This window comes from Charadrius vociferus, unplaced genomic scaffold, assembly GCF_000708025.1.
Source record: "Charadrius vociferus isolate BGI_N301 unplaced genomic scaffold, ASM70802v2 scaffold549, whole genome shotgun sequence".
NCBI lineage: Eukaryota > Metazoa > Chordata > Aves > Charadriiformes > Charadriidae > Charadrius > Charadrius vociferus.
In genome coordinates this window covers 4,047,879-4,060,659 of record NW_009650103.1, presented here as the reverse complement: position 1 = coordinate 4,060,659, position 12,781 = coordinate 4,047,879, and the positions used below count along the sequence as shown (strand labels likewise).

General features: G+C 40.4%; 1 protein-coding gene across 1 annotated transcript in view; it reads left to right on the top strand.

Moving 5' to 3' along the window:
• The window catches only part of DENND1A (DENN/MADD domain containing 1A), a gene marked incomplete at its 5' end in the record, with an annotated part of 202,056 nt that overhangs the window by 178,803 nt on the left and 10,472 nt on the right, over positions 1-12,781 (top strand). Inside the window, 2 exons of the mRNA XM_009892358.1 lie at positions 4,047-4,106; positions 8,673-8,761. Coding sequence (XP_009890660.1) covers positions 4,047-4,106; positions 8,673-8,761 — 149 coding nt within the window. The remainder of the gene's footprint in view (positions 1-4,046; positions 4,107-8,672; positions 8,762-12,781) is intronic.

Genomic DNA, 12,781 nt, shown 5'->3' with positions numbered 1-12,781 from the left:
GATAATTAAGAAAATATCTAGAGTAAAAAGGTATGCTAGTAAACAGCCGCTGGTAAGAAAGTGCTAATTTAGATATTTCTCCCCTTCATAGAAAAAAATATCGTATATACATTTAGGAACATACCAAGAATAGCAATTTAGCAGCTTTTAGCAATGTAGCTGTGTGCTGTTTTGTACCCATTCATCCTTACAGCACAGGTAATTAAGTTGATATTCCAACACAGCTTCCCCTACTGACCTTTTAGAAACAACGTGTTTTGCTGCATTAACAAATTAACTTCAAATCAGTGGCTTTTCCAGTAAATATGGTCTTCATATAGTTTGAATATACCTGCTTATCCCATTCTGGTGACAGATATTAACATCAACATTAAAAATGAAGCTCTGGTAAAGGGCAAATAACTGTTATCTCCTGGTGGGCCTCCCCGTCAGTTACTCCTCGGGGCCCTTTGCCTGTTCTTCTCTGTGCTTCACAACACTGGTTTCAGCCGTACTATTTCCCTGTTCATATTTAATGGAGAGAACACACTGCTGTGAATATGTATTTTTGTCTTATCATTCTATTCAGATCCCTTTAGGGTTCAGAAATGTAATATGGGGTACAATACATACAAGACCTCAAAATGAACTTTGTTTCTGGTAGCGCTTCAGTGGATAAGATAAATGTGAATCTGAGTGTTGGATTTGACTGTGTTGTTATAAGTACTGAGGTCACAGTTCTGAGAGTTACCATGATGCCTATTTAAAAGTGCAAGAGACGCAAAAGTTTCTACACCTTTAACCTTTTCCCAAAGCAGCATTTGTATGTGTCTTTATTGTGGAAACACATAGAATTATTTTTTGATCAGAGATGAAAGCTTAATCATATGTGATGCTTAAATCTCAGCTGGAAAAAATAATCCAATGACAGGATAAGGATGTGAAAGTATGAGCTCCTGCAAAGGAGTAGTTTATTGTTACTGAGCTAATAACGTAACCATCACCCAAAGCAAACTGCCTCTGTTTGATCAGCAGCATCAGGAGATGTCTGATAGAGAGGCCCTTTGTGCACCAGTGCCAGCTGACGATGTGGTCTCCTGCTTTGCCAAACCCCTTTCTTCACTCCGGTTTTTGTAGTTAGCTCAGCCACTGTGTGCAGTTTACTGTGAACCTCACTGCTCTTGGACGTGGCATGTGGGACCGGGTGGTGTCCTCCAGACTGGCGCACAGGTACAGAGCCTGCCTGCTCCGGGCTCCGGGGAGGATTGCGTGGCTGCTGCCGTGCCTGCGCTGCCCTGGGAGCCGATGCTCTTACTCTTTTGTGTGCTCTCTGACTTGGGTATGGATAGTCTTCACTTCACATTTGCAATTCAGCTGAAAAGTGTACCAATATTGGTGACTCTTTTAACACAAAGTGTAGTTTTCAGATACCCCCAAATATTTAAAACTTGATTTTATTGCCATTGTCTAATCAAACAGTGATGTGTCAGATAATTAAGAAATCCTGTCCTGCATATTCTCAGAAAAATATTTTTCCTCCAGCAAGTACATGGATGGGGTGAGTAAAGTACAGTCATACGTGTCCTTGCAATGACTATAATCGATGTATTGACCATCTCGCTGGGAGGTAATCCTCAGTGACTGTGTTGTCTGTCATCTTGCTCTCTGAAGGACCTGCCTTTGTCACACTTGTTTCAGAAGCTTTAATAATACTGCCATTGGTCCATCAGCTAATACTGTTGATGCTACAGTCTTGCAGTGTTTCCTCAAAAATTATCCTGGTTTTTGCTATAGAAAGGAAAAACTGATTCCCAAATCAAAGAAGCTTCCAGGGCTGGAGTATGGTGTTTGGAACAAACGAACACGTTCAGGGATACGAACGGAAGAAATTATAACATCAACATGTTAAGTAACACCTTGTAATTCTTATATCAATAAAAACCTATTTGCTCAGAATTAAAATGGTGATGGAAAATAAATAGTGCTCAAGACACTGCTAGCCATAGCTTTAGGAAAATACTTAAATTTCTCACCTAAGTAACCTACTTGAGAATTTTCTAATGTAGAAATGTTCACAATTTCTGGGTAAGTAAAAGAGAAAAAATAACAAAGGGAAGTAGATGTGCAGGAGGCATAAAAAAATTGAAAAAATAAATGAATAATAATTACATCTTGTTTTTCTGCTTCATGAAATACTTTACCTAAGTTGGTAGGTAGTAAGTGAATGTCTTTTAAGTAACTGGGAAAGTGCAAATTTTAGATTTTTCAGCTGTTCCATTATGCTTCCAAAGCATAATGGAAAATAAGTATGCTATGTCACATAACAGAAGTTAAATATATTTTAAGATTGTGCTCTCAACCTGAGCAGATGAGCTGGGAAGATACACAGCAGCACAACTCCACTTCTGTGACTGAGTTGAATAATGGAAGGTACAGAAAAGAAACAGTTCAGTAGAGCTAACGGCAGCCACCTCACCTCGCCACCATGTCATTTCTCTCTTTGTTCTCTTTGTTTTCATACTTGCTTTCTTGGAAAATACAGAGGGAAGCTATCACATGGAATAATTCTGGCCTCGGCTCTCTATCCCACGTGTCTTTTTTTTTCCTCACCCACCCAAAAAGCTGAGCCAAGTACATGTGTGCAGTCTGGCACTCCCTCGTTGAGAGCACAAGCAAGAAAAGAAGAAATGAACCAATGGATGCAAAAGTGTAATTTAATCGGAAATTTGAAAGAAAAGTCTGAAGAGATGCAAGAAGATAATGGAAATGGTGTGGAAAAGGGTAGGCTGGAGTTGTACTGTTACACAGTGCGAGGGTAGTTGAGAGAGAATGTCTGTCAATCTAGAATAAAGACTGCTGGTAAGAAGTGAAGAACTGCTGAGTTCTGAATCGGGAATCTTTTTTGGAGAGAAATACAGCAACAAGCATAAGCTTTCTTTTTCTGTCTGAAGAAGCTGACTCCCACTGCCGGTTGCTGTTCCCTCTGCACGCCGAGGGGTTTTGCGGCCGGAAGGCGGGGGGGCTGGGGCAGCGGTGCAGGCGGCGGCTGGTCGAGCTGCAGTTCAGAGCCATTCCGTGTCCTCCCCACCGAGGGCTCTGCTTCTCTCCTGAAGAGCTACTGCGTGTACACAAGCTGCCACGGGAAGGACATTAGCTTTAATCTTCTTCTCAATATCAAAGTTGTACTTTAGGATGGTTTTATTTAGAATCTCGTTAATTGTGAGTGGATTCCTTGTCTAACAGCCTATACCTTAAGGTGCCATCTGTGTGAGGAGAGTCATGCTGCTGGCTCAGTCAAAAGCAACTGGATTGGAATAGCTCCAGTGCTGTTACAAAGCAATGAGTTGGCCAACTGCTAATTTGAAAAATGAGATACAAAAATAGGCATCTTAATGCACTGTTCTGTCTTCGTTAGAACTGTTGGTGATCAGGCTTTTAGTTTTCTTTACAATAACAGTACACACTTTGCTGTAGACAATTGCATCCAAACCTTGACCCAGTACAGGATCTACACATGTGCTCATCTTTAAGGGTATGAAAAGTTTAATTGACTTAGGGTTGGGGATTTTTTCCATGCTTTTAAATGGCTTTGCTGGTTTGAGGCCTTTACCATAAGTTTTGACAAGCACTAAAATCATTCTTGAGATTTAAGTGAAAACTTTTTTGAATATCCTTCTTTGCAGGATTCTTTCCGTTTGCATACGTGTTGTCTAGACCGCTTGGACGTAGAGGTCCAAGAATCCACCTTGAGTGTCTTTGTTGTCTCAGTAAATTTTTGATGGTCTTGTCTGGAGTGCTCATCGTGCTGCCTTTGGCTTAACATCAGCTGTGTTAACCCTCCGTCAACAGGCAGATGTAGCTACCTTTGCTATTGTGGCGCTTCGTAGGTCATGAGATTTGTCACTGGTTACGGGAGGGAGAGGGGGGGAGAAAACAATTGCATTTTGTGAGGTGAGTATGACGTTAAGGTAAATCACGTGTTGCCGTCCACTCGTACTGCTTTTGCCACAAAATCAGAGGTGTTTTCATGTAGGTGACTATTTAATTTAGTTTCCACTTTGATACAGCAGCAAAGACTCCGTCCGCCTCGGCCACCGCCTCCAAAGATACAGCGTTCATCTAGGCCCGTGAGTAGTTGGTAGTTTTGTTTCACTGCCACAGCTTAACACTGCCTGAATTACGCACTTAGTAGCATTACTAAACCTTGGTAGTTTGGATTGTCAAACTTTGCAAAAAAGGAATGTGTGAATTATGCTCCTAAACTCCCTTCTTCTCTGCTGCGGCACAGCCCTGGGACCTGCATTTATTCTGCTTTTCTTTGACGAGTTCTGCAGCTTTCGGTCAGTTCTGCAGGTAACTGATGCTGCCATTGCTACAGTGGTTTTTACTTTTGCGGTGATTTCTTAAACAAAGTCTTGCTAGGCTGGCATAAGTTTTTAGCCAGTGAGCTTTTGAAGACTTGCACTAAACTCAAATACAAAAGGAAGCAGAAGTCTGAACAGAAAGCATTTATTCTCTGCTAGTTATGCTTTAAATTAATTTGGGACACTTAATTTGTCTCCATGGAATAGATGAGTGAATACACATGAAGAAAGCAAAGTCTATATTTGGGCAGTAGAACGTTAGTACCACATTATGGATGATATACATATATACTTTATGTTCATTTAAAGTGCAGGCTGGGACTCTATGTAATTACATCGTATAAAAAACATAGGCACAGCATGCTGGCCAGAGGAAGTGACTCTTCCATAGGAGAACTACACAGAAATTATTCTCAGTGCACTACCCAGACTGTATTAGGCAGGGATATCTTATCTCAGCAGTTTTACATTCAAAACACTAACTGTAGGACAATTGTTAGATATTAGCTATGCCAGATGGCTTTAAAACTGGAGAGTGTGCTGGATCTGCACCAGTGATTTTATTTTTCCAGTAGTACAGGAAAGTGGTATCAGTTTAGAAGGGGTGGTGTTTTTTGCAACAGCCTTGGAAGATACTTACTTCTATTCAGGACTTTTGCTTTATGAATATAATTCCCCCAAAAGGCAAATACATCTTAGTCCTTGCTTCCTTATACATCCACGTACGTGCATAAGAAAGAGAGAGATGCAAGTTTTCAAATCTAATCTTGCTAAAACTTGTTGGAAATATGTTTCGGATGAGCAGGCAACTGGTTAACAAGTGCACTTGGTGTGTGTTAACTCTTGATCTTTGGTGCATGTTCCTGTGTTACATTTCAATAGCATGTGTTTCCTTTCCTCCCTCTTTTTAACTCTGGGTGTTCAGCTTAACAGAGCCATTTTTATGGATTCCCGCTCTGAAGATTTCTGTTTTCTGTGTTTAAAAGGTAGCATTGACTATATATATGTGTTCTCTTAAACATAATTGATATGGGAGACCCTCCCAAATACATTACACTGGGAACAAACTTTCCATGGTGCTGTGGGGTTCCCGCAGCGCACCATAGCCCTCTCGGTTTGTGTTTGGCAGGTGTCTGAGGGCACAGTGCGATTCCTCTGTACAAAAGTTGCTAAACAGTAATGTTTGGATTGAGTAATTTATTACATCAAAGTCTTGCTAAGCCTGTTTAATCTCCCAGCTGTAGTGCATTAATAGCCCTCACTAGAATGTGTTTGTGTCAACTGTCTTTGCTCCCAATGTGATTGATAAAAGGTTGGAAATGTAATAATAAAAGCTCCTGTTGCATTCATCTAGCTGTGTCAATAAGTGGAACAGAAATGCTTCATTCATCAAGAGGAAATTCAAGATAAATGTAAATGATTATAATCACTCCCAAAAATATGCTTGTACCAAATATACATAAATTTGTTGTTGTTCAGAACTGTTATTTGGCTTTTAATAGTTGAAACACATTTTTGTGTGTGTAAATAATACTTTGTGCAGGCTGCTTTTCCCCCCTCTTAGTCTTGGCATATATTACAGAAGTGGGTACTGGCAAGGAATTTATCCTAGCCTTCTACAGCAAGCACTGAATGAGGAGACCAGCTCCCTCTGCTCCTCCAACCAAGTCCACATAATACCAGAATTCCTGAGAAATACTTACTGTTTTCAGGATATATCTCTTACGAGGAGGAATCCATGGGCACTAGTCCTTGCATTATGAGTCATTTCTAATAATAAAAACAAAAACACGGAGCAAAGAAAGGTTGAGGAAGCAGAACAGATATTTTCTTTACATTCTGCTGTGTTGGAAATGAGTTGTGGTGGTATTATGAAAGAGAGGGGCTTGTTGCTTATAATTAATAGAGGTCTGTTTGGATTAATAGTGGCTGTTTGGAAACTTCATTCAATTGGAAAAAGTTAACATATAATAATTATGCATAAAGTTGGTGGGGACAATAATAAGCACGTTTAACCCTCTGTATGGATGTTTACCTTTATTCTTTTGGCTGTGTGCTCATGTAATTGGATTTCCTTCATACTTTTGCATTTGATAAGCATTTAACCTTGCCTGTTTGGCTACATGAGGCTCAAAATCCAGCAAGGAACTGGCTTGATTCCTGGCTTTTCCCTGCAGTCCCCCATGAACAATGCTGTAAATCCTACTTAGCATGTCACCCTGCACTTCACTGGCCTGGTGGCCCCCTGGAGCCATCCAAAACTCTCATCTCTCTCCCTCATCGCCCAGGGTACCACCCAAAAGGTGAAAGTGTTCACAGCGTGATGACAGGCCAGCTTTGCCCATCATCTTCCAGCTCAGATTTAATTAAACAGGTTTCTTTCTTCCTCTCTTTTTGTCTTTCTCCTTCTCGCTCTCTTCTCCCCCCAGTTCCTCTTGCTTCTCTCCCCCCTCTCTTGCACGCTCTCGCTCTCTCTTGCTCTCGCTCTCTCTCTCTGTTTTATCAACCCTAATGAAGCAGTATTCTTCATCGATCCTGCTGATTGCCAGCCCATTCCTTTTGTTTGTTGGCACCGAGCCATTCAGCCGCACTCTGACAGCTCAGCTCGTCTAATTAGCTCTGTTGTTCTTTTCCCCATGTTTCACCACGTTGCAAGTTCAGTTGAAGTTACCACAAACTTAATCCTTCCATTCCTGCCATAAATTCACATTCTTAAGCCGTCTTTATTGTAGAGAGGAGCAGCCTTGTGTGGGGACTGATCTTCAAGACCTTAACATCTGACCTTTTTATAAGCCCTTTTTCCTAAGAAATAGTGGCGATACGTCTCTGGATTTCTTCATCATATCTGCTGTACACCATTTCCTTTGAAATGAAAATTCAATACAATAATCCTGCTTCTATCTTCTGCATACTTTTGTGTAGTGCAGAAACACGACACAGAATTTGGTGGCTTTTTCCTGGCAGGAAAATTGGAGGCTTACGTGCCTGGGGGAAAAAAAATGAGGGGGCACAGAAACACCCACCCCCAACAAAGAATAAAAAAGTAAAACCAAAACAAAAAAAAACCCTCACCACAAAAACCTGAAAACCTGCAGAGGTGGGGGGAAATCTGCATCTATTCTATCATTGCAAACAAATTCATTAGTCACCCAAAAAGCGCTTAGGTTGTAGGCCTTTAACAGCTGCCTTTGAATTGTGACTATTAAGGGAGCAGAAACTCAGGGAGGTCAGAAGTTGAGTTGTATTCCTAACTTTATTTGGGGGCTTTGGGGATTTCTGTTGAAACTAGCATTCAGCTAAGCCAACAAATCAGACTCCATTTTGGGTAAGGCAGTACCTTCGTAATAAAAACTGGAAAGGTTGTACAGCCTGACCCTGATGCTGCCAATGTTCGTTCCTGCATTTGACTCCAAGGGATAAGTTCGTCAACAGCATTTCTCGCCAGTGTGGGCAGGCACACGCAGAAGCTTTGCCCGTATAGCGATCACATTTGCTTATTCCTTTCCATGAAGTAAAGCTTGTTTGCTTTTGGAGTTAATGCAGGTAGATTTAGCTTGATTTCTGAGCATTAGGTGATGGATATGTTACTTAAGATTGGATTGGCAGCAACATCATCTTCCACAAAAAAGCTTTGGGTTTTATTACAGACAACAAACGTTCCACTAACGTAGCATTAGGGGTGATAATGGTAATGTGTCTGGCAAGGGTTTCTGTTCAGCTGCTGAAAGCAAGGAAATTTTTAATGAAGAATGAGCTATATTTTTCATGTTAAAACATTTATTCTAAGTACAAATTTTTCAGTGCTCCCTCACACAGGCGTCTTCACTCGAGAAGCTGGGTTCTTACGGACAAGTGGACAAAAGGCTCACGATGTCAGAGCTGAACTCCACTTTCCAATATAACATGCAGCAACACACAGGATTTTGAATTTTACTCTATCAACTAACTGTACAAAGGGAAGCTCACCTTTAGGGAATCTTTTATCAGAAATTTAGCCTGTACCAAACAGGACGGTGGAACAAATTTTCATTGCTTTGCTAATAGCTAACAGTCAGTGACAAGCATATATGTTTCATTTGATATTCAAAAACGTGGGGTTTTTTGTCCTTAAACAAGTTGTAGGTCCCTGTAGTTTACACTCATACTTTATATTCATTGGTATATCTATACTCATTTGTAACATTGTTGTGGCCTAAGAAAAAAGTTTAAAAGCAATTCTGAATGGAAGATACCTTTAAGATAACGGTGGTTATGCATACTTTGTTATTTATGTCTGTTTGATCAACTTGAAGTACTTGATGAAATGTCTTGTGTGTGTGTATGCAATAGGTTCGCCCGCCAAGACCTCATGTTGTTAAGAGACCCAAGAGCAATATTGCTGTGGAAGGACGAAGGACTTCAGTTTCTAGTCCAGAACAGTAAGTGCTTTGCTGCTCTGCTTCTCTCTACTTGTGTCAGCAAACAGTGCAATCAGAACTGGAACTAGCCAAAGGAGAAATTAGAAAATACTGCAGACCAAAGTAATTTTTTAACTAACAAAAAACTGCTTTTTCATTTTTGGAACATTTTAGAGGAAGTGTGAAAAAGCAAGAAACCAGTGTTTACTCCTTGGAAAATTCTGGTTTGCCAAGTTAGGCATAATCTGATCAGCCCATTTAGTGAAAGTTTTCAGGTTTTGGAGGTTTGTGCATTTCTTTGTTGTTTTGTTTTGAACTATGCTTTACATGAAATTGTTAGCCACATCCCTGCAAATCCACTGCTCTTGCCAGGCTTTACCTGGAAGATACATAATTGTTTGTTTTATAGTGATGGCAGTGAGGGTTGTGTCTCACGCTTGTTAGAGTCCCATTAACAGAAGGTCTGTAATGATCTCTACAGTGAAGGCTTGTAGAGCTTAACTGTCTTGCATAGTACTAGCAAATTTATCATCTCTTTAGATCTGACTATGAAGTAAACAGGGATAATGTTCCAAGGAAGTTGTACTGCTGTAGCTTACTGCTAGTGCATAAAATGTGTTGGTTTCCAACATCTCTCTTGTTCATATGAACAGTATATGCTGTTACCTTGGAGAGATTTTTTACAAATAGTTTCATGAACGTCACATGTTAAAGTTCTTTTTACAAAGACGACAATACTGTGTATTCTTGCAGATATTTTTAATGTGTTGCCATAGTTGAGTTAAACAATAGACTATCACGTGAAAACCTAAAAAGAGAATGGATAGATTGAACCTTACCAACATAGCCCAAAAGACACTATTGTGTGTGACAACTATATGTGTAGGCTGCATCAATGCCTTTTGGATTGCAAATTATTTGGATTCTTCAGAGTGTAGCTACTTCAACTGTTGAGAAGTACAGAAGATTCAAGAGCACTAAGTTCTGGCTGGATACAGGGGCTGGTATCAGCTGCACTTCTCACGGGTCGGAATAAGCAGGTTGCCTCCTCTCAGTTCAGAATTTGGGAATCTCAAGAACTGCACGTTTTGCCTGGGCCAGTTGATGTTAGCAGGTGTTGTGAAAAACGTGGCTAGAGTTGGGACAGACCTGCTTGGCGCTCCAGAGGAGACAACTGAGCAGTGGGGTAAGAACAGCAGGCAGCAGAGCCAGGATACGTTTTCCAAGTCATGTGGCAAGACTAGACGGGTATTCCCCACACGTGTGTCCTCAAACAGTGAGCGGAGCAGCAATTTCCAAACCTCCCGTGTTGCGGCCGTGCGGCCCTAGCGTGGGAAGTCACGCTGGAACTGCTCACAGACTACAGGCAAAAGACTCGGGGGCCGCAAGATGGTTGATCAAATGTGCCAGAGATTTCCTTGTCATTTGTCTCTACCCGCGGCACAGAGTAATTGCTTATATCATAGCCACTTCGCGATCTGTGTTTATGTCCCAGCCTGTGGTAGCTTTATTGTCAGTAAAGTGAAATGCTTTAGCATTATGCCCAAGGTTACAGGATATTTGCTGTATCCAGAAATACTAAAATCCCATAAAAAGAGAAATGGTTGGTTTCTTTGAACACACCTTTTCCGCACTGTGTACCGGTACCCTGTCACCGCTGTTTGAGGGCAGAGGAGATGGAAGTTGGGTCCCCCCCGCCCCCCAAAGTTAAGTGCCTGGCTAGCTTTTTCCCAGCCCCTCTAGGATGGGGAGATATTCCGGCTTTTAGCTAAAATGAATGGTCACTTTTAAATTCCACAGGATTATTTATCCATTTTATAGTGGAATTTGGTTGCCCTCTTGTGGAGTAGGTTGCAAATCCTGCAGAAGGGCTTGTGCGGTGACAGGGTGGTAGCTGTCCCTGCGCAAAGATTATAGCAATAATGAAAATAAAAGTTTTTTATTAATATTTAATATGATGACTCACTGCATGTAGGTGAAGGATAATTGAGTCAATTTAACCTTTATATGTGTTTCATATGAAGGATTATGCATATTCGGATTCAAAAGCTGCTTGACATTCCCGTGTGGCTTACTGCTAACGTGGATTTTCCATTCCTGCCAGTATCAGAACAGAAATAAATGAAAACAGGAATGATAAACATAGTATTTATACTAATGCTAGTAATATACTGAATTCCAATTATTATTTTACTTGGGTTTAATTAATTGCTGTTAATTTTAGTGAGTCTTTACAATTTAGCTGCTTTCACAGAGTAAACTGGAATTTTTTTTGTGAAAACAATTGACCATAATCTACAAAAGATAACAAGATGCTTTGTAGCTGTAAACTGACTTATTCTTCTTCATGAGCATTTTACTGATGGATTTTCCCATCTTTCAAATGTGGAAGAAAAACAGGTAATGTTGCTAATGCCGCTGCCACTTGCTCTATGGTACCAGTTGTGGTCTCTTCCCGATGGTTCACAGCTTCAATATTTTCTCCAGTTCAAATGCAGTGTCACAGCAGGAACTGATGCATTTTCATTCTTTCCTGTTGTCAACTTCAGGTGGCAAAGCAAACTTTGACATAACTACTTCCAGACAGTTAATTGTAGAATATTACACTCAACCAGATTTTGAATAAAGGAAAAATATTTTTTTAAATAGTAATTAAAGATAGGATTTTTATGACATTTTTCACAAACTTTCTTTTTTCTGTCACAATAAGAAATGCTCTTCCAATATTGTTCTGAAATGAAAGCATAAAGCCAGGTGATGTCTCTCTAAAAAACTGGCATTGTTTTCTCTCTCTTGGGTAATACTAAAATGCATGAGAACACCACAGCATGTAACACTGGTGTTACGTGGTACTGTTGGAGTACCCTTATTGCAGATCAGAGGAGGTTCCATGAAAGCAGCAGCAGCACCGAGAGGGTGCTTTTCTTAAAGTGAACTTAATCAAAATGTTTAGCTTAATTGCACTTGTTCCAAAACTAATAATTAGCCAGTTCTTTCAGGTGCTCCTGTGTGGGATGTGTCTGTGAGGAGGAGCTTCTGTTCAACAGGAAGTTTCTATATTTAGAACTAACACTAACTTTTTGGTCTTGAGTGATTACATGAAGGCTTCAGAGACGTTTCCCAGGGCATCTGCCCCATTAGCTCAGACTGTGAGCTTCGCATCCTGCTGCCAGCCGGTGGAGGCAGGGTCCTGCGGGCAGCGTGCCTCTAACCAACCCCTGCACGAGCCGGAGGATGCCCAGGCAGCGCCTGTCTGGGAAGTAAACCATTGCCATCCTTTCCATTGTTACATTTATCAATGCACTTCTTATGATACTAGAAAATCTGTATCATCGGTTACGTCAGTTAATTTTTGTAATGTGTATAAAAGAAAAACATGGTTTTGGGGGTATATGTCCTCATTTTCTAGTCCTTCTTCAGTTAAAACACAGGAGGGCAGGAACAGTGACTTCAAAGAACACCCAAGATTATTGCTGATGTCAGTTGTTAAACCATCATATTTAGAAGAGCTGGTGGAAGAACTATTGTTTACCCCATCAAAATTTTCAGTGATTTTTTTTCTATTTTAATAGAAAGTTTAGGTTTTTATGTTTTTATCAATAATTCAAGGTTTGTGATGTTTGATTCTTAAGAATTTGTCATTAAATCTGAAATGTATAATTTTAAAAAAAAAACTTTTTTAATTATAAGGTAACAAGAAGAATTTGTAGATGAGAGCTCAGAAAATGCTGGATTTACCACCTGAGGCAAGCCTAGACACGTGGGACATGCCTCCTTAAACACAAATTAGTTGTTCACGGAAATAAGAGGTTGCATTTTTAACAGATAGGCAGTTTTTTTGAGAGCTCTCTTTTACACCACAGCAAGATTTCCTATTAAATGTAGAATAGGCTTCCAGAGTGCTCTAGGATCTGTCTTCTCTAAGCACGGACTAGCTGGCTTCCAGGGCATGCAGAGTGGGAGGAAATTAAAATAGGAAATCAGAGGGTCAGGCTCACAATTAACAGCATGTCAAAAGGCTCTTGGGCTGGCTAAACCCAT